At 45.7% G+C, this 22351-nt stretch overlaps 1 protein-coding gene across 1 annotated transcript in view; it reads left to right on the top strand.

Moving 5' to 3' along the window:
* The window catches only part of LOXL2 (lysyl oxidase like 2), a 73467-nt gene that overhangs the window by 37705 nt on the left and 13411 nt on the right, over positions 1 to 22351 (top strand). Inside the window, exons 4-7 of the mRNA XM_077805624.1 lie at positions 2712 to 2934; positions 8366 to 8549; positions 16060 to 16211; positions 19992 to 20159. Coding sequence (XP_077661750.1) covers positions 2712 to 2934; positions 8366 to 8549; positions 16060 to 16211; positions 19992 to 20159 — 727 coding nt within the window. The remainder of the gene's footprint in view (positions 1 to 2711; positions 2935 to 8365; positions 8550 to 16059; positions 16212 to 19991; positions 20160 to 22351) is intronic.

Genomic DNA, 22351 nt, shown 5'->3' with positions numbered 1-22351 from the left:
GCGTATTGGGTAGCCTAGGGAACTGTAAAGTAAACTTTACTCTACAACCTTTGAAAATCCAGAATCTGTCAAGGGAGGTGAGCTGACAAGAAGCCCAGAGCATTTCCTGGGTATTAATAACCAGTTTACCAAGAGCTATTAATGTAAATACCTCAAGAAATTCCTTGGGAATGAGATCATTATTTTCTATAAGATATCCCTTCATTTGCTATTATAAGGCAGACCCACGTCCTTTGTCTGCTTGCAAAATTAATGTAACTCTTTGCACGTGTGTGGCAGGTCAAGGGTTTCCAGTGCACGTGCTTATAATGCTTGCATTTTTCTAATACACCAACAAAAAAACTGAGGCCAGAACAGCCGGCCCTCATGAGTACAAATGTCTCAATGTAGGGCCAGATTCTGATCGACATTATACTGTCCGGAGTAACGTCAATGAAGTCAATGTTCACTGAAGTCAGTTTTATTCTCGATTTTTACCATGGTATGACTGACTACAGAATCTGGCCCCTTGTTTGCATTCCAAAGTGATCAGTTATTAACTTTGGTGTCACTTCTGCTGGGATTTTTAGACGCCTAAGGGAGTTAGGCACCCAACTCTCGATGCCTTTCAATCCCAAGCTTCAGTCTAAAGTGGAACTGGATGTTCCTGTTATGGAAAGGCTGGCCCAAACCTATCAGCTGTGTTTCCTTATCTCCCCTGATCGGCCTGCTGTGCGTGTTTGTTTCTAAACAGGATGTTGATTTTGTTACTTTTGTGCTCTAGCTGGTGACTCCCTTTTAAACTTGTGCCAGGGAGACTTAGTTGGGGGTGGAGATGGATGGTGGAATAGAGCTGTTTGAAAGGTTTTTTTATTTTAATTTTTGTAATTTCAATGAAATTTCAAAGTTTTGCTATCACCCCTGCCTCCGAAAACCAAACAAGGCTTGACTGATTTTGTCCTGGGTTTCTATCCGTTTGACTTTTAAATTAATTGTCTATCAGTTTTGGGGGTAAATTTAGTAGTGGGGAAAGATTTTATTTTTGGTTTGACCGCCTTGGAGGCCTTTATGTACAAGACAGAAATGTTTCCCCTGCACGGCTCCGTGATGATCCGGAAGGATCTGGCTCTAGGAACGTGACAGCTCCATATCCAGGAGCCATTGCAGCCTAGACACCTCTGCTGAGACTGACAACAAGGATGGGCAATTTGAACCAACTGCTGAATGGTGGATTGTCCTTTTGGACAGCTGCCCACTGGGAAATGGACTGAGATCCTATTTCACGTGGCTCCTCTGAATGGTCATCAGATGGGAACAGCTTTCAGTCGCTTCCGATCTAGGCTGGCTTAACACCAACAACCTAGCGAGCAGAAAAGACTCTCTCTACCAGCTCCCTAAACTGTTCAGAAGCCCTCACCCCATTTTGGCTTTCTTTTATCAATGCTACAATTAATCAAAATCTTAGCTTCGTTTCTTAGCGCTTTATCCACCTTATTTACACTCTCCTAGCTACCTTTCAGATCACTGTCACTCCTTTGCTACTCACTCTGGAAGAGTGCCACTGTGGGCTCTTGTAAAGACACTTCAAGATTACAGTTGTGTTTTGGCTCCTTTGGATTTTGATTAACTTAATTTGCAGAATCTTCCCTCTGGTGGTGGTAGATGTCATTCATTCCAACCAACCAACCAACCAACCATTTTAGCTTAGTTGCAGCCATAAGACAGCCTTGTGTTTTTGGTCAGGAGGAAGTTGAACAGTTTTTTGTCTTTTTTTGTTTTGTTTTGTTTCCCCCATGGGCTTATCTCTTCTCCACTCCCCAGTCGCTGGAGTCATTCCTGATGAGCGATCCAATTTGGGAGCAAGATGTGGAATCTCCTGCCAATCTCCTCTTCTGTAAACGTGTCATAAGGAGAGTCGCTCTCACTCTCGGAAGTTCTCCTTAGGCTCGAGGCTGTTAACACTGCAGCTCCAAGAAGCGTTGGAGAGCCCTTGCTTTATCTCCAGTTTGCCATCTCCCACCCAGCTAATTTACCGGGATAACAGCTATGTCAAGGGCCACATTTTCACAGGGCCTGCAACAATGCACCAGCTTTGTTTGCACTGCACCAGTTTGCATATGCCCAAAAAAAAAAAAAAAACATCCCTGAATTTTGTGCAAAGTGTCGATTTATGCATGTGTAGTGTGTGATGCAAGTAGAATTGCACAAGTGTGTCTGCGTCCCTTTGGGTGACTGATCCAGAGAGAGGATAGTCTCCTGCTGCTGTTCCCAGCTCATGGACTTAGTCCTTTCACTCAAGTGGCAGAGGTCTGAACTTCAGACCTGAGATCAGTCCTTGGTGACAAACTAAGCAAAGGGTCATTACACAAGCAAGTGGATCTGTAGTTAGTCAATCTTAACTTCAGTAAACGAATTCTTTTTAAATGTAGCTAAACCAGTGCAACTTCTGAGTGTAAATAAAGCCTGTATCACCCTGCTCTCAGCTTCCCTGTCTGGCTTCAGGAAGCAGATGCAACATGGGAAAGATAGGAAAATTTCTGTACTAATCCATTTTGCTTGAGATTTAGCAGTATTCTTCAATTAATCCAGGGTTCTTTTAAAGTTCCAGTTGCAATACTTGTCTCAACAACTTCTTGTGACAGGGAGTTCCACAGGCTGGCTGTGCAGAGAATGATTTCCTTTGAGTGGTTTTGAATGATTTCACTAGCTGTCTGATTTCCTTTTTCTTTCAGGATGTTTGCCAGCAAGAGGAAGCAAAATTACTGGGCTTACTCCATGGACTGCACTGGCAACGAAGCTCACATCTCCAGCTGCAAACTGGGCAACCATCTCAGCGTGGATGCCGAGAAGAATATCACCTGTGAAAACGGGATGCCTGCCGTGGTGAGCTGCATCCCTGGGCGTGCCTTTGCTCCCAGCAGCAACAGTGGCTTCCGAAAAGCCTTCAGGCAGGAGGTAAGGAGACCGCTCCAGCCATCCCACTGGAAAGAGCGTTGATTTTACGGGTTTGTGTTCAATTGCATAAATACGATCAACTATCGGACATGTGGAGATTTCAAAGATCAAACTAATTTCATCCAGCTCCAATAACACACATTATTCTGAATGAATGCAGTGTAGTTTACCATTGGAAACATTTTTATCCTTACACAAGACAGGCCCCAATCCTGTAGAGACTCACCCTTGGGCATCGCTTTATCTACTGAGTGGTCCATCCACTTAGTGGAGCTGTTCACAGTGGGTAAAGCTTAAGCATATGAGTACATCTTTGCAGGATCAGGGCAGCACTGTGATAGGACAAAAATGTTTGTGTGTGACTGTCGATTATTCTGCATTCATTCAGAATAATTTGTGGTGGTGTTAGAGCTGGATGAAATTCATTTGAGTTTTGAAATCTCCATGAAAAATTTCATCCGTTTCAAATTTCAGCCAAAAATTAAAACAATAAAAAGTGGGGGGAAGAGTTTTGACAACTTTGTCCTTGTTCTTCAACCAACTATAGCACTGTAAGAATGTGTTTGAATTCCTATGCGATTATGACCAGGAAAAAAAATTAGTTTTTTGCGGGAGATGTAATTTATTTCCTGTGGTTTAACATTTCTAATAATAATTTATTTATTGGTTATCATTTGAGTTATAATAGTGTTTTGAGACCCCCTCCCCACATCAGGACTGCATTGTGCTAGGTGCTGTACATACACATAATAAGAGAGAACTCCTGCTTAGGGGAGCTGACAATTGAAAGCTCCAGTCTGTAAATTGTTCTGCATAGGTACTCCTCTATTGATTTCAGCCTGGCTCCTCATGGAGCTAGTTGCAGGATCAAAATAGAGCAGACAGACAAAGGGTGGGAGAAGACTGGGAACTGAGGCGCAGTGAGACTAATAAGGGTATGTCTACATTGCAATAACTCTGTGTGATTGCAGCTTGTGTAGCTATATCCACGCTAGCTTTAATCTAGCTAGATCAGAACGATGAACTGTGAGAGCACAGGTTCCAACGCAGGCTGTATGAGCCCACCTAGAATCCTGGGTAAATATTTGAACCGCTAGCTCATTATGCCTCCCCAAGCTGCACTCAAACCCTGGGATTGCAGTGCAGGCGTGTCTAAGCCATTTCCCCGATGGCATCAGTGGCAGATGTAGAAATGGAACCCAAACCCGCTGAGTCCCACTCCCAATGCCTTAAAATCTAAACTACCTGCCTTGCGGTTCTTAATTCCCTTCCCCTCCACCAGCAGAGCTCTCTTTACAGTGAGCGTCCCAGCACATAGATTGGGTTGGGCGTCCATCTTCCAACCTCGCTGCTGTTCTAACTCGGGATGATGCTTGGCTCAGGATGTTGTGGAGTTCGTTTCGCGCCAAAGTTGGCAGGGCAACAAGCAAGTAGGAAGAAAATACATATGTCACAGCTTTGTTTTGAGTTGGTCTGTTGAAGCCAGTTGAACAGTTGCCTGGTTGCTGCTGGGCTTGCTGGTTCGCAGTTATTTAGACTCTTCTGGTTAGTCTCTCACTATAGATCTTGTACATAATCCAACATCTTGGCTATTTGGTATCTTTTACTGACAAATACCGTTGAGTGACAGAAGATCCTAGCACAAGTGCTTGTTTGAATTTTAAGGGGATTTAGTGCTGGGGAAACGTGTCAGCTTGGCCTAGTCAATAGATCACTAAAATGGGTGTCAGGAGACATGGATTCAATTCCCATCTCCGCCGCTGACTTACTGTAACCTTTGGCAGGTTACTTCCCCTCTCTGTGCTTCTGTTCCGCTCCCACGCTTCTTCCATCTTGCTTGTTTAGCTCATAAGGTCTTTAAAGAAGGGAATGTCTTGTACTATGTGTCTGTTCGGGGCCTGCAACACTAAGGCCTTGGTCTCGGTTGGGCCATTGACTCTTCACATGCCTGGAGTTATTCACGTGTGTGGTCAAGTGTTTACAGGATCTGGGCCTCAGAGGTGAAAGGCTGTGTAAACCATGACTATTCTTCTGAGCTGTTCAAATCGCCAATTAATTCTTTAAGCATTCTTGTAGGCTCTGGATGTCCTTCAACTGGGCCTGGCCTGGAGGACTGTGTGCATCTCCAGTTTTAAACCCTGGAGGTTCTTTGGTCTCAGGCCTCGCTCAGGTCACTGTTCACTTATTTATGGCTGGCTCTCCAAAGCAGTAACTCATTCTCTACCTGCAACGCCAGCCGCTTCTCTCCCTCCTTGGAAGGTAATGGGCAGAGCTGGAAAAGGTTTTAATCCTCCCAGTGCTGAGTTTAAAAATAAAATTTTAAATCTATCCTGGTCTGGATCTGAACCAGCAAGCCAGCCGTAAAAGACTCATTATCCCATTCCCAGTCTCCTGACTAATTCTGCCTCCTGCATTGCAAGCTCATAGGATGGATTGAAAAATGGGCTGTCATTTTCATGAAAGTGTCATCCCTTTTTTTAATCAAAATTTGAAATTTTGATGAAAAATGTTTGGTGGAATTTTAAAAAACCAAAATATTACCACCGGTTCTACAGCAGGTCAAAAAACTAACCAAGGTACTTTCTGTGCCCTCTATTACCCTAGTATCTGAGCGCCTCACAATCTTTAATATGTTCAGCGTCACAAACACCCAACTTGGTTTTCGTTTAAACTTCAGTGAAAAGTGTCATCAGAACTGTGAAAATGGTTCTGGCAGGGTATCACCACAATATCTGTGCACCTCAAACATTAACAGTTCTTTTCAGAACTCCCCTGTGAGTAGGGAAGAATTATTAATAATTCTCATTTTGCAGATGGGGAAACCGAGGCACAGAGCTGAACTGGCTTACCCAAGGTCACACAGGGAGTCTGTGGCAGAGCCAGGAATAATACCCAGATCTCCTGACTCCCAGTCTAGTGCCTTAACCACAAGACCATTCTTCCCTTTCCTTGGCATTTAACTGTATATGGTAATTCTTCAGTAATAGAAGTTCTATGTAATCATGGCTATGGTGTGATGTCTGTATGCTGACATGCAGTTACAGATTCAAAGCCAAAGGTATTTGACTGACGTTGTGCTGTCTTGCGCAGCTTTAACTGGCTTTTATTCCCCCTTCCTCCCCCCCTGTTCAGGATTGCAGACATGTCTTTTGCACTGCATGCTATAATTATACTGGGTGTTACCTTCTGTTGAGTTAAATATTTCTGTGCCCTTAAACCTCAGCAACATAACTGGTTACTGAGATGCTCACCAGACAGTGGTAGAATACCTCCTGAGCTACTGCATGGAACTGATGGTCTGTTTTCATAAGATTGCAGGGACTTGAAGCAAATGTATTCTTGGGGAATTGTGATATTTTTCTCCTTCCGTAAGTGTGAGGCAGGTGCGCTACTGTGGGTTTCTATATTATCATATACTTTAAAATACAGCTCTTCAACTTGGGAATCTCAAAGTACTTTGGAGACCGAATCAATTGAGCCTCGCAACATCCCTGTGAAGTACTGTAGGAAGAGTTTTTTATAACCTTTTTCTGACCATGAGATTCTTGCATTAATCGTAGTCTGTTTTACACAAGTGGCATTTATTAAAGAAACCATTACATCTTCAGACAAACAGGCTTCTACTTAGCTTGAGCTCCAGCTCTGTCTCACCTGATTTCCACGGATCCCACCCTGTCTGAAACAGCAGAGACCTCTAGTGACTGAATAACATACGGCAAGTAAACATATAATTACAACTATCTCAAAAGGCACCTTCAGCTTTCTTGTGTGTGATTTAAAAGAAAAAACCATTCTTTTCGGTCGAGATCCTTGGGCAAAACTCCTATCAGCCTCAGTGTGGGCAAGATCAGGGCTTATAAGGATTGAAGGATAGACCCAGCCCAGTTTTAAGGTATAATCAGCTGGGATCAGTGTTCTGGGACAGCATGTTACCATGCAACTTGTGAAAAGGCTGCATTTATTCCACTGTTAATAGTTACTTAATCTGTAGCTTTCTGGAAGGGACAATTTCCTCCGCCTTATGGGAAAGCATGGACACAGTGTACTTGGATGATGCAATGGTATTTGGTTTGTTTAACATATTTTTTACAGCTCTTATGAAAGCTGATGTTCACGCTGGGATTTGGGGCCCCAGGTTCTTATCCAAATCGGCTCACTGGACCAAATCCTCCGCTGGTGTAAATTGCTGAAGCTTCATTGACTTCAGTGAAGCAGCACCAGTTTATTGTCTCTTAGTACTGAGTATATCTGAGGAATGTGTTTTTCATTTCATTCTGACTCTCCTTGTGTCTGTCTGCAGCATGCAGGCCAAATCCTGCCTTGATTGGCACAGGAGGGGCCGCTCCCGATGCACCCACTGCCACAGGAATCCTGGCTGCCAGGCCAGGATTCCACAGGCAGGCCCATGCACTGTCTGACTGACATTCTTTGCCGTCCTTCTGGGGAAGGCAGCCATGCTGCCAGGGCTGTCCTGGGGCCGCCAGGACAAAGCTGAATCTTCAGTTAAAGATGATGTCATGCGATGAAACTTCCAGGAATACATCCAAACCAAAATTGGCAACCCTACTTCTGGGCAACTGCAACGTGCTCATGCACACGCTGCTGTGGGTGACTAGCAGGCTAGCCGGCTGGGGGAATAGACGCCGGTCCCAACCCTCCGACTCCACCCTCTTGGGGACGTGGTGTGAGGGTTGATCTGTGAGCCACCAGGCCTGTTCCTGTATGTTATAACAGCATCCTGTCTCCCAACTGTTTGTGCCTAGGGTGGTTTGTGCCTATGCCCCCTTTGCTCCCAAACCCATGCACCAGAACAGCAGAGAATAAGATTCTAGCACATCTTCTACTCTACTGTGTTCCCCATCCCTTTGCATGAACTAGGACTATGGAAGGGGAGACCCACATGTGTGCATCGTGAACCGTAGCCATTTCTTGGGACCAGCCCTTTCCTGAGGCATGAAAATATACATTTAAGGGGACTTCTCTCCTCCCTTTCTCTCCCACCATCTCCCTCTTGGAGTAAGTGTAACCGCACAGGGTCTCCTTAAGCCTGGCCGTCCTGGACAGCTGCCTGCTATAGACTGTCCATCTGGAATGGTACCGTTTTTTAGAGGAACTGTAGTGGGACATCAGAGAGAAGCCCTGTTGCAGCGGTTCTGTTATTAGGGGGTCATTTGGCTAGTGCTCTGTATTTTCAGAAGTGACCAGTGATTCCATGTGCCTCAGCTTTTGTGTATGTTGTATGAAAATCAGGTCCCGTTAAGGTTCTCATGTTGGTCATTTCTGGAAGTCTGGGCCCGTGCAGTCAAGTTTATTAGCAAGTTGGTAAACAGCATGGCTATAACAAGGCCAAAAGTTTGAATTCTAAATAATTGCTACTTGTGGCAGTTTCGTTCATAAAGAGTGACGTTGCACCTGGGTTTTTGTATTACAGCAGCCGTTGGTCAGGCTGAAAGGCGGGGCCAAGATTGGAGAAGGCAGAGTGGAAGTGCTGAAGAATGGGGGATGGGGAACTGTTTGCGACGATCAATGGAACCTGATTTCAGCCAGTGTGGTCTGCCGAGAGCTGGGTTTCGGGAGCGCCCAGGAGGCTATAACAGGCGCAAGGCTCGGGCAAGGTAATGATGAGAACGTATCGGACCGTCAGCTTTGACTGCCATCAGAGAACTCCCAAGGGATGTGAAATTAGATGAACAGGAAAGAGAAATTCAGCTAAGTCTTTTGAACTTCAGTAATGTTATGGGCCAGATCCTGAGACCCACAATTCCCATTGAAATCATTAGTATGGGGTTGTTGGAAGTCACTGAGTTGCAGGAAGAGCTGGTCAGAAACTGGAATTTTCATTCTGCAGGAAATAATAATAAAAAAATGTTTTAAATTCCTTCTGAACCAGAACAAAAAGCTGAAACTTCCCACAGAATGAAAATTCATTAAAAAAAAAAAAGAAAAAAAAGATTTGGTCAAATAATTGTATTTTGATAAGGTAGAAACATTGTGATGGGATATTAGATGGGGTGGGATCCGAGTTACCCAGGAAAGAATTTTCTGTAGTATCTGGCTACATACATAATCTTGCCCATATGCTCAGGGTTTAGCTGATGGCCATATTTGGGGTCGGGAAGGAATTTTCCTCCAGGGCCGATTGGAAGAGGCCCTGGAGGTTTTTCGCCTTCCTCTGTAGCATGGGGCACGGGTCACTTCCTGGAGGATTCTCTGCTCCTTGAAGTCTTTAAACTACAATTTGAGGACTTCAATAGCACAGATATAGGTGTGAGGTTTTTTGCAGGAGTGGGTGGGTGAGATTCTGTGGCCTGCGTTGTGCAGGAGGTCAGACTAGATGATCATAACGGTCCCTTCTGACCTAAATATCTATGAAAAACAAATTTTTCTTTTGACTTTTTGAACTTTTAATATAATATATACATATTTGTCATATATCTACATATGTCAAATTATTTCATACCATATAAATTGTATTTGTTACCGTTATATAGTATGTATTATAGTTAAGATTTTAATATAATATAATAGCCAAAAGGAAATTTTCTTATTGAAATGAAATGAGAAAAATCAGCATCTATACATTCCCGTAAAATGTTTTGATTTGACAAAACTGACTTTTTGCTGGAAAACCATTCCATGACAAACTTTTCTACCAGCGCTTGTTCCAAGGGCTCAGGAGTCCAGCTGGTTGAATTGGGGAGCGGAATTGCAACTTTTCCCACGTCGCTATTTCAGTGGTAGCTGACATTTTGACTCTTAAAAGTCGTGTTTCAGAAATGTCATTCAGAGTGTCTTTGGATTTGGCCAAGGGTATGGAACAAAATGGTTGAGGACAGACCTTTTGTTGGCTTCGTAGATTCATAAATATTTAGAGATCTGCACAAACATCAAATCCACCCTTACTAGCACAAGTTTGTTCTCTGAGACCCTAGCCACACCACTTTTGAAATAACAGTGGCTACAACTGTGTTCAAACGTGGAGGCGTTCTTTTCTTGCCTTCTCTGTCTCCTTTCCTTATCTGTTTCCTACTAACTTTAAAAAGACATAGGCATGGGAAGCAATTGAAGTTTGATAAGGCTTGCATGTGGGAGAGGTCAGCAGTGATGTATCTTTATATCCAGTTGTGTGAGAAATGAGCCAAATTGATCTGTATGGCCATGGCTGTTTTCATAGATTTAAAGGCCAGAAGGAACCACTATGATCAACTCATCTGACCTCCTACATCATGCACACCAGGGGATATGTCTCAGTAACTTCCTGCACTGGAGGAAAATTATTCTTCCCTGCTATTTAAGTGAGACTATTGAGCCCAATAACTTGTGGTTGAACTAGATAGAGCACATCATTTAGAAAGAGACCCAGTCTTCATTTAACGACTTCTAGTGAGGATGGATTTACCCATTCCCTTGGACAGCTGTTGCAGCCGTTACTTACTCTGGTTGTTAAGAGTTAAAGAATGAAAAATATCTCTTAGAAACTCACAAGGATAAATATCCTGATGCCATTCACTACTAGAGCTTGGCTCCAGCTGCAAAATATGGGTCTGGATCCTAGTTTCAAACACCTTAAAACTCAGATCTGGAGTCTTGGTTCAGTCTGTTGTAACCAGATATGCCAAACCTGCGAGAAAAAAGCAGAAATTGGGCTTGTTTTTGGCTTAATTGGCTTGCGAGTTGCTTGTTGCTTGTTTGGCTTGTAGCTTGTTGCATGTTGTAGCTTGTTGCTTCTTTTTTTTGGTCAGCTCCCAGCAAGGGGGGGCAAGCAGGGGCAAGGGTGGGGGAGAGAGAGAGAGTCAGTTGTGCACAGTGGGCCCACCACAGTCCCAGATTGCACGCTGGGGGATCTAGTCACATAGAGTGTTGGGGTTCTTAGGAACTGGCTTGTTTTGGCCTTGTTTTGAAATGGGGTTAGCCTGATTTTCGGCTTATTGTGGAAGTCGGGGTGCTTATTTACCATGTGAAAATTGGCAACCCTATAGGAGCTATTTGTACAGTCTGGAACCAGATCTGGGTTTGGATTTCCTGCATGTGGGGATGATTGAGATCCCAGGCTTTAGTTACCTCAAAATCCAGAGAAGTATCTCCCAGGCCTGCCTTTATAGTCCCTAGCCCTTGCTCTCCTATGGCTAGCGTCAAATCTAAAGAAATCTACCAGCAAACAAAAGTCACGCTGTAAAACCAAATGAATAATTGAAACTCCTCCAGACTTTTGGTTTGGTGAAGGAAAAGGAAAATTAATTACACGTATGAGAAATGGCCAGAATGTGAAAAGCTTGAAATGTGCCCTTACTGAACAAATTGCCAAGGAGCCGGGTGAAAGGACACAGAGTGTTGCTGATGTGTATTTGACTGTGGGTATAAGGAAGCATTATCTTCATGCATAAAATGCAGCACAGTAGGGGAGAATGTCCTACTCTGTCATACTACACTCACAGAACCTGGAAACTTTTAGCAGTGGCTGTTCATTCCCCGTGAAATTCTTTCCTTTTATTTTAAACACTGAGCACGCTGCGTCCCCAGGCTCAATTTACCTTGGCCAAAATTTCTCTCTCGGATCAATAAATCTTGATAAGTCTCCTCTCCAGAAAGTCATCTCTGCTTATTGCAGGAGGATAAGAGCCTGATGTGACTGCATTTCATATGGTGTAACGGGATAGCTCTTAATCCCATATGCCATAGAGAGGTGTGACTCCAGCATGGGGAAACGACCCCGAGCTAGCTTAGGTCTAGCTAACTTGAGTAACAGCAATGAAGCCACAGCAGCATGGGCTGTGCAAACCCATCTGGAATCCTGGCTCTTTGCTCGGGCGACTGGCCCGTGCTGCAATTGTTACTCCAGCGAGCTAGATCAAAGCTCGCTCAGGTAGGTCTACACATGCTGCAGTCACACCTCTGATTGCAGTGTAAACATGCCCTGTGACATACGGGAGGTCAGACTAGATGATCTGGTGGTCCCTTCTGGCCTTAAACTCGATGAATTCTCAACCTCACTAAACAAGCCAAACGTAGACCCATTTTACAGATGGGGGAACTGGGAGACCGATTAAATAACTCTCCCAGGGTGTCTGTTGAAGAGCTGGGAATAGAACCCCAATCTCCTGCGTCCCAGGCCAGTGCCTTAATTACATGTCCATCAAACCGTTCTAACTCTGAGTGCTCCCCATCCCCAAAAGCCTAGGAGAAAACATGTATCTATAGTACCCAGAAAAGTATTGTATATAGTAGAATGGTATATGGGCGTCCAATCCTGTACCTCTTGCTCACACAAGTAGTTCCTTCAAACTTAATGGGACCGCTTGCATGAATCAGATTTATAGGATCACCTCCTATGCAGCTATACAAAGTCACTTCTTTACCCAGAAGAAATGTAGCCCTATTTTTCCGTTTTATCAGCAACTTTCAGCACAGACTGTCCTGCAACACGGAAACGTTCCAGTGCAAGGGGGTTGGTCTTTGACATGCAGAGTCAGCAAAGAGACTTAACAGAGAAGGACAAAACTTGCAGGGGTGACGTGAATCAAAGAGCTAGGTCCCTGTTCCTTTTCCCCGCCTCTTTTCTCTCTCTCCGATGATTGTTTTTCCTGTATGTATTTATTTATTTAAGATTTTTCTATGGGGACAGAAACTTAGGACCCAATCCATCCGGCAATCCTGGGCAAGGTCTAAACCATCCAGGTTCCCTGATATGTGTGAGAGAGGGCCAAATTATTGCGTCCGTGTCAAACCCATCTGGAATCCCACCCTCTCCAGTGGTCGAGCACAAGAAGGATTTTAATATGAGAGAGAAACCAGAACAGGCAGAGACACGTTCTCTTTGGCTTCCATTGTTAGTCTCCTTTTTGTGTAAAGCCTTCCATCGGCTTCTGCAGAAGCCGGGGCCGGACTCTTGGCTTCTGTGAGAGCTGTAGGCAGGCTAGGAACGTAGGGTCACAGAATTTTCGGAGCTCAAGATAGAAATGCCTTTTGGATTATCTCGTCTGTATGGTGGTCTAGTGCTTCATGCAGTCTAGCTGATATAACATTAAGTGCATTCCCTTCCCTGGACCTCATACTAACTACACCCTGTGGGAAGGGGTTCGGAAGTGCAGCATGCACAAACGATGTCCTTATACCGTCTGACGTATGTGAAACGTCTCATTCCAATAAAAATATTACAAGGGGAGGTGGGGGGGGGGCTTGCAGTTTCCATTATAATTAGGATCTTACTGGAGAGCTCTGTGTTCTGTGTGTTCTGCTCAGTGCACGTGTTAATTCCAGAGTCCCACCTGGAGGCATTGCAACATGCACCGAAAAAGGGTTTTTCTGTTGGACAAAATGCGCGCACACACCCCCCCCCCCCACCCTTCGCTTCTTCCAATCTACAGTGTTGGTCAAAGGCTTCAGAAACCTTGGGGACATGGGAGTTGGCTTGAGTGGGGAGCAATGAATGGTGGGTAAAATTCAGTCAAATGGGGGATCTTACTGAGAGCTGTGTGAAATATTTGCATTAAGCCCCTCCAGTCCGAAACTCTCCACAGACTCCAGAATGGGTGCGATTGTTGGCAAGATCAAACTGTACCACCTTCTTGAGCTATTTGACAGAGGGCAGAACACTTGTGTCAATTTCACCTTCTGCAGATGTGGATTACAAGGATTTTAATGAGATAAAGAAGTAACAACCGGCACAAACACATTTCCCCATTTACTTCCATTGTTGTTTTCCTTTTTAAACAAATATAATCCTCTGCCCTCTTGAAACAGCAAAATACAGAGTTATGAGCATCGGGGAAGAGAACTATCGGGATGTCAAATCAGGTGATTTAATTGGGCCTTTCCATCTTTTGTCCCTGTGATTGCTCTGAGGAGAAGAGAGGAGCAGCGAATAGAAAAATGCTTCTGGATTCTGCTGCTGAACCCCTTTTTTCTGGTCTCTGTCATGACTCAGCAGAAGTCTGAACTGGTGGCAAGTCCTCCAGGTGGATGGGTGAACCACAGAGATTTATGCACGTCTGAGCCAAAGGTGTTCCCACCTCTTCTTTCTGTCTAGCAGTTAAATTTAGTAGAAGGGTGGGTGTAGGAGCTTTCCAAGAAAGCGTCCCCACCACTGTTGGTAAACTAGTTACCCACCTCTGCGTTCCTTAGTCAGCCCTTTCCTTTGAGTGTCAGCTTAAAAGGAACAGCTATGGAGATGGGTAAGCTTATTCTTTAATGAGGCCCGAACAAGGATGGTCTTGTGGTTAAGGCATTGGCCCGTGACTCAGAAGATCTGTAGTTCCCAGCTTCCTGCCACAGACTCCCTGAGTGACCTTGGGCAAGTCCTTTAATTGCTCTGTTTCTCAATTCTCCAGCTGTAGGATGAGGATGATGGTCATGCCTTTGTCTGGTCCTTGAAGATTACAAATTCTTCAGGGCAGGGACTTCTTCTTACGGGTTATATGCAGAGCTTAATGGGGCCCTGATTTGAGTTGGGTCCTTCGGGTACTACTGTAATAAAACCAGCAACGGGGAATAAGAAATCAACTGTGGCGGTCGACAGTGGTGACACAAGCATCGCCATTCTCCCCCTGGTTTGCCCACTTGCTATTACGTGCTCACAGGACATCTTCAGTTTTTCCAAGGTCATGCTTACAAGTGGACCAGCCTGGTGCCTATTGCTGTGTGCTATAAGTATATTTTTAAAAAAGTGATGACTTTTGGAGTGCTTGCCATTTCCGACATCTGCTCCTCTTAACATCCACCTCAAAGGATAAGGGCTGACTAAAGAGGTGGGGGAAAGTAACTTATGTTTAGTAACAGTGGGTGGACTCCTTCCTCTTTCTTGGAAACCTCGTCTGTGGGTAATGCCTTCCCCCACCAGCGCCCTCTAGCTAAAGCTGACTGCTAGCCAGTAAAGAGCATCTGGAACACCTTTGGGTCAGATGTGCATCGCCGTCTGTGGGCTACACTGAAATGATTCATCTGTAGAACATGCCACCTGCCAGTTGTTTGGCTTCTGCTGAGTTGAGAGAGAGGATGACTCCATAGTAAAGTTCAGAAGATTTTGTTTTTTCTCTCTCTCCTCATAGACAATCACAGGAATTAGAGATCTGTCAAGAGACCAAGTTGAGACCTAATATGTGGGGCAGATTATCCCACATCATCTTCTGCGGGGTTCTGACACCTGTTGGCAATGACTATCAGACAGGGGATACCGAACTGCCGGGATCTCAGGTCTGATCCAGTATGACAAGTCTTAGGAGTTGGAAAAGACCTACTGGATTATCTGATGCCTTCCACCAAGAGCAGGGGAAAGCCTCTATCCCTGACCAGCTATTGAACCCAGGTCCTGGATATGAGAGTAACCAACATGTAACCACTAGGGAGTATTGTGTGTTCATCCTTTTCTGCTGTCTCTTGCTCAAGAATGATGTGTCATTACTTGGTGCAAGATGCAGCTCTGTGCAGTCATTTGTCATGCTAGGAACCACACTGTTTCAAGTGTCATTGGATCAACTATTGATTACCTGTGGGTATTTTAGTATTCTCTGCAGGTCAAGTAGAAGAGAAATTTGAACATACGCCTATCCTCAGGCCTAGACAATACAGTGACTCCTGCTATAAAATGCCTAGAGAGTTTTCAAATGATAACAATTGAAGACCACACCTTCTTACAATCCTTGTTAATGTCGGTGCTCTTGGAATCTTGGACTGCACACCTGTATTTGAGATTACTTGTTTGGCTGGGGTTTTATAAGGATCTGCATACTTCGTTTTCTTGCCCTGGCACATGTATATATGTCCCCATTTAAAATGTCAGGGCTTGATCGACTGCAGGTTCCTGTCCGATAAAACCAGCCAAAAAACTGGGTCATTTTGAAAATTTTCTCCAGCTGAAGTGTGTAAATTACAGATGAGTGGAAACTTGGCTTTTCCTTTATTTCTGGCACATCTGAAAATCTTAGACTACTGGAAATAATTTCTTAACATTAAAAACAAGCAGCAAGATGACATTAGCAGAAATCAACTGAAGTCCTTTCGGGCTGGTGTGTTGAATGCTGGATTTCATTGTTGATCATCTGCAATAATATAAACTTTTGCTGATTTCAGCTTCCCTCTCCTTGGGGGGCTGGCGGGGAAATGACCATCCTGTGTTTCTTTCTCTTAAAGGAATGGGTCCCATTCACCTAAATGAAATAGACTGTACAGGGTTTGAAAAATCCATCACAGACTGCAAGTTCAACACAGAGTCACTCAGTTGTAACCATGAAGAAGATGCTGCTGTAAGGTGCAACGTTCCAGCCATGGGTTTCCAGAATCAGGTGAGAAGTCAAATTATGTGGATGTAACAAGAATACAATGTGATGTGTGTGTCTGTCTGTCTGTCTGCCTCTCTCTCTTCCCCCCACCCCCTCCTTATATGGCCTTCTTCACTATAGTACCCGAGTACCTATTATGATCTCAAAGTGTTCGTGGGAATAGTCACCCGAAGGAAGTGATGGAAGCCCCATCAGTTGAGACATAAAACTAGGCCAGACAAAAAAACTATGAAATGCACAGTTGGGCATAACCCTGTGTTGACAGTGAGAAGGACACGGGGTAATGCTTTTCAAAAGTGCCTAAGTCCCATTTTCAATAGTGACTTAGGGCCAGATTTTAAAGGTATTTAGGCACCTAACGATGCATCTAGGTACAAAGTAGCCTATCCAGCTTTGCAACAGATTTAAGTCAAGCATAGCTAAAATTATTATTGCTTAAATATTAGCCCCATCACCCTTGACTTCTGCTAGCACAACACACGACCCTCAGTTAAGCTGTTGATGGGAAAGGAGTTTTTAAAGACTCTAACCTGGGCTACCCACTGTCATTTAGTCTAGTGATTTGTGGAGGTGGGATAGATCTTTAATGTTCCAATCAGCGTGCACAGGATGTAATCCACCTTTTATGTCCCCCTATCTTTGTTCAAGGCCTACGTCCTAAAACAACAGTCGTGTCAAACTAGGCTGGAGGCTAGGAGAGGAAATGTAGAATAAGTTTTGCTGAGAAATGCTAACACATGGCATGGATGTCTCAAAGGAAAACAAAAAGCGTCCTGTGACTTTAACGAGCTGCCATGTGTCAGCGATTACGTGGTTAAGATTGAAGCCATTTCCTCAAGATGATAACCGTATTTAACGTTTCTGAAAGACAAAATACTGGAACTACTTGTGACTTTGAAGCTGCAATCAAACAGCTTTCGGAAGAGGGACCAAATGGTTTTCCGGGGGCTGTGTTTTTTTCCAGTCCCGAAAAATATCCTGGGGAAATAACTGGTTCTGGCAATTGTGCTTTCTAAAGAAAATCCTGCAACAGACGTGCTGTGTCTCAAAGTGAGCCTTGTGTGTCTCATTCTGGCGTTGCACCTGCTCAGGAGGAACGTTCTGCTGCTTTGTGTCGGTGTCAAATGAGCCAAGGGTGAAATTAACCTCTCAGCAATGGGCCCAGCGCAAGGTTTGTGGGCCACTTAAGTCCCACTTTAACCTTCAAAATAGGGCTTAAGTGGTGCCTGTGTTGGCTTTCTGCGTAGTGGGGCATCTCACCCCCCACGTGAGCAAGTGAGATTTTTCTCAAGGAAGACCAAAAGGGAGCAAGAGCAGCGAACAGTCACACTGATTTCACGGGGCAGACATCCAGGGTTGAGGTTTTGCATCTGGGTCGGCCTTGCGCTAACTACCTTTAAGCTCCATCAGGATATGAGGATGTTCCATACTGAAAGGAAGGATGGTTGATTGGCTAATGTCCTTAATTAGGGTTGCATTCTCAGCTGTAATACAACTGTCCTGGGTGACCCTGCACAGGTCACCTAGAGCCAGATTTTTAAAGCAGCCTCTAATTTTGTGTCTCTCTGGGTTTTTTTGATTGCCCAACTTTATACACCTGGGGCCTGATTTCCCTTGATGGAAGCTGCTGGTGCTCGGTACCGCTAAAAATCAGAGACTGTGTCTAAAGCTGAGCAGCCAAAGACTGAGGGACATAGAGATCATTTCCGATTCATGGGCATACATACCATCTCCCTGTCTTCGTTTCCCCATCTATAAAAGGAGGATAAGAACGCACCTCTCCCTCAGGGGGAGGCACTCAGATACCATGGTGATGGGCAGCACAGAAATGCCTCAGGCATAAACCACCAGTTGCATTTACAATCAAAGTGCTGTCACACACGGGTTGTGTTCCCCTTCCTTCTCCCACTGCACAGCAGTGACACTGTTGTGTGGGTTTGTCCTGGGACCCCCAACTCTCATTAGAAGTTAAGATGTGTGTGGGACTAGGTTACTTCTGCTTACTAATCCAGTGTGTTGTGGATTATTTTCTGTTCTACAAAGGAAAAAGCCAAGACTGGGAGGGTATGAATCGGGGCTTGGTCCATCTGGAAGTAGCATGTGGGCTCTTGCAGAGGTTCATACTAACCACTGGTACTCTGCCACAGCCCTTCAAACACTGACTCGGGATCTCTCTTGCCAGTAAGAACAAAGATCGTGTCAGAATCATTTGGCTAAACTCTTGTTCCATGAATTTTGACATCTGTATTATGTTAGACCAGAGAGCAAAATATGTTTTGAGCAGCAGAACAATAATTCCCCAAATGCTGTGCTTCCTAACTTCTGCTGGGCTGCACCTCGGTGATATTAAAGTCCTACGCTTAATGCCATTGAGTATTCCCTGTGGGTGAAACTCATCCCTGTGCAGAGTCTGCACAAAGCCCATGCTGTACTCAAGCCCTATCCTGAAGATTTCATCAGCATAGAAGTGGTGCATAGGTTTTGGGCATGTCCTTTATTTCTTATTTGTATGATAGCAGTGCCTATTATATTGTGCTAGCCACGAGAGAATCACATAGGAAGAGACTGTTTCTGCCCTGAAGAGCTTACTGTCTAAATGGACGAGAGAATGGGTGGGAAGGGAAATGCAAATAATAATAAGGTCATGGAAAGATGTGCGAAGATTTGCCAAGCTGAGTTTATTAATGGTTCCATATTGATAAGTTAGAGAGCCTGCTAGGGTTTAGAAGACAGGGAGGGGTCTGGTGTTCTGCGTTGTATTCTCAGCAGTGCTTCTGACTTGCAGTGTGACCTTGGCCAATCGCGTCCGTTCTCCATGCCTCAGTTTCTCCATCTCTAAAAAGGGGATAATGAGACTGCCTTCCACCTTTTCGGAAAGGGCTTTGAGATCCAGGCCTGCAAAATGCTCTAAAAGTGCAAGGAGCTGTCTTATTTATAATTATTTTGTGACCTCTCTGCTCAGTGCTTAATAAATATTAATAATTCCAGCATGTCCTGCAGTTTGTGTAGGCCCCTGCTTAGCATGATGAGACCTTATTTATTATTTCCATTATAGCAGTGCCTAAAGTCCCCAGGCTTAGTCCCCATTGTGCTAGGTGCTGTATAAACACCTAGTGAGAGACAGGCTCTGCTAAGAGGTGCTTACTATCCAATCTAATACCACAAGACAGTAGTAACTGTTAACTTGAGTTTGAAAGGGATAGAAAGCTTCCTGTTTCAGGGCTAGAACTGACCTTAGAGAAAACTTTCCCTGGGGAGCCTGTTACCCTAAAACTGTCTACTACCCAGTGTCTTGCACCTGCTTCAGTCGGGAGCAGCCACTGTCAGAGACCGGGTACTGGACTAGATGGGTCTGATCCAAACGGGTAAAGCCTGTGTCCCTAAGGGCTGGAGAAGGACATATTATCATCCCCACTTTACAGCTGTAGAACTGAATTGACTTGCCCAAGGTCACACGCGGAGTCGGTGGCAGAACCAGGAATTGAACCTGATCTCCTGAGTCCCAGTCCAGTGCCTTAACCCTAGGATCACAGCGAGACTAGAAGGATCTGAATTTTCCCTCCCCAGCTGCTGTAGCTTCATTGCAAACAATTCCACATGCCACCAGCTGGGATGGTCCTTTTATAAATCACTCGCTCAGATGCGAGCGGAGAATGTGTTTTGCTGCCCACATCTGCGAGCCTGTGTCTGTTCAGATGTGGAACTAGGTCAGTTGGGAAATTCCTGGCAGACGCTTTCAGAGAGCTGAAGAGGCTATTTCTCTCTTCCCTTGATAATCTGCAGCTGCGTCTGAGCGGCGGCCGTAACCCCTACGAGGGCCGGGTCGAAGTCCTCGTGCAGCGCAATGGCACTCTGAAGTGGGGGACTGTCTGCAGCCAGAACTGGAGCACCGTGGAAGCCATGGTGGTGTGTCGTCAGCTCGGCCTCGGCTTCGCCAGCCACGCCTTTCAGGTACGTCGCCTCTCTGTGGCGTGGGCTCTGGGCAGAGAGGAGCGAGGGGACCTTTTGCCCCTAGCCCTGTGTTGGTCCACAGAGCAGGTACCGCACAGGCAGCCTCTGGGCACGCTGCCCTGCCAGCGTACCTCAACCCTGGGCTAGCAGGAGCAGCCGTGAGGTGTGTGACAGTTCAGTCTGCAGGGCCCAATCTATCCTTGGCCTCCCTGCTGAGCCTGCCAGCAGTGATGGAGGGAAGGGGGTTAACCACCAGGCTATGGGGAGCCTCCCTGTTCCACACACAACCCCCGAGCGTCAATCACATGGTAATGGTTTTGCTCACAAGTGCAGAGATTCCCTGGAGCCATCCAGCCCCTTAGCTCCCAGCAGTGTGTCCCATGGGCCTGCCACGTACGCCCTTCAGCCAACGAGACAGGACTATACTTCCAGCAGCACGAAGGCTTCCGGGGGGGTGCAGTGGTTGGGAGCAGCCCAAGGGAGTTTGTTTAAATCCCAAGGGGAACTCTTTGATCTCGATGACCCCTTTACTCTGGGCTGACACCAGTTATGCTCTGCAAGTAGGTTCCTACCTCTCTCTGTCACTGTCCAAAACAAATGCACAAGCTCCTTGAATGCCCTGTGCAGGAATGCACTGCCCACAGCCTCCATCCCACGGTGAGTCCAGAATGATCTGGTCTAGCCTTGGGTGCAGCATGCACTACATAGTACATCATGGCTGATAGGTATAGGACAGGGCTGCCACCATAGTGGGCACCAGAGCAGCCATATCACTTGCCCTAGGGCAGAAATGGCAGGGCTGCCAAGGAAAACAAACCTTTTGGAAACTTGCATCTCAGGGCTGCAGTTCCTAACTCCTTTTCTGCTGGTTTCTGTGGCACATCTGGGGCAATGTTGTGACAACTTCCATCGTAAGGGACGCCCCCCCCACAGCACTTTGGCTGACAGAGACTATCTATAGGATTGTTTTCTCTGCCCTGCACTTCTAGGCTAGAATGTGGCAGCAGCTTAGCAGGACACAGGAACGTTGCAGAACAGCTTAGGACAGGGAGCAGAGAGTTACCAAACGATCCAAACAAAATGGCAGTAGGAGACTAGGGAGGCAGAATGCAATCCCTATAAAGGAAGCCAGCCAGGCAGGACAGCTAGTGAATGGGGCAGCAACGGAGGCCTGTCCCAAGAGAGACCCTTGTCCAGAGCTGAGGCAAACATGTCAAGCTTTTCAGGGAAGGGGACTGTCTCGCTGTGGGTGTGCTGTGCTTCACCCTAATAACACAGTACAAAATAATGCCAGCTGCCTTCCTGGGCTTGTTTAATGTGAGTAAAGAGTGAGGCCTTCAAATAACTAATAGCTCCTGAATCCTGCCGGGGACTGGGTAGCTCGCTCTGAAGATAGGCGAGACTCTAGGCAAAACCTGAGTGCCGCTCTGTGGTAGGTGAGTTATTGTCTCTGTGTAATAAACGACTCCATCTGGGATCTCCATGGAGAATGTTAAATATTAGGCCCAGTGAACATGGCAGACTCTAGACAGCATTATCATAGAGCAACTAACAGGGCTAGAGATGGAGCATATAGGTCCTTGGAAGACCATTGAGATTAAACAGTTGTCATCTAAGCGGGAGGCACAGACAACCCACCTTCCGGCAGAGAGGGTTCCAGGGCCCCTGGCAATCCAAACGTTGTAATTCCTATACAAAAGCTTTTGAGGGAGCCGGCCAAAGCTGCACAATGCTCCTATGTTAATGTAGCCAGAGACCCTCCAAAGAAGCTTCTTCCCCACCAGGCCGCAGCCTCCCCTTACCTGGCAGCAGTTCTACTGGATCGGGAGGCCTTAACTGCACTCCCTTAGGATCCAGTTCCTCCTTCAGGGGCTTGCCCATGCAGCCACTTCTTCCCCGGTGTCTTCAGGAATCCACCTGATAGGCCGACTACCCTCTCCCATCCCATTTCTCCAGCCAGCAGGCCTGCCCCTTTGTGCTTTGAGGGGAAAGCTGAGTTGCTGTTCCCCTCCTTTGGTATGTTGAGGCTGCCCAGGTTATTCCACCAGCACAACTTTGGGGTGAGTGGCCTAGTGGAGATGCCACTAACCTCGTGGCCTTTGGGCTCTTCTAGTTCGTCATGCCCTAAACTAGTGACCTGTAGGCTGCCTCCAGGCAATGATTTCCCACCGCTGTAGGCCTTCAGGTTGATG

The sequence above is a fragment of the Eretmochelys imbricata genome, chromosome 26, assembly GCF_965152235.1.
Source record: "Eretmochelys imbricata isolate rEreImb1 chromosome 26, rEreImb1.hap1, whole genome shotgun sequence".
In the NCBI taxonomy this organism is placed as follows: domain Eukaryota; kingdom Metazoa; phylum Chordata; order Testudines; family Cheloniidae; genus Eretmochelys; species Eretmochelys imbricata.
The sequence above is the reverse complement of the archived record's forward strand: the minus strand, read 5'-3'. Positions and strand labels throughout refer to the sequence as shown.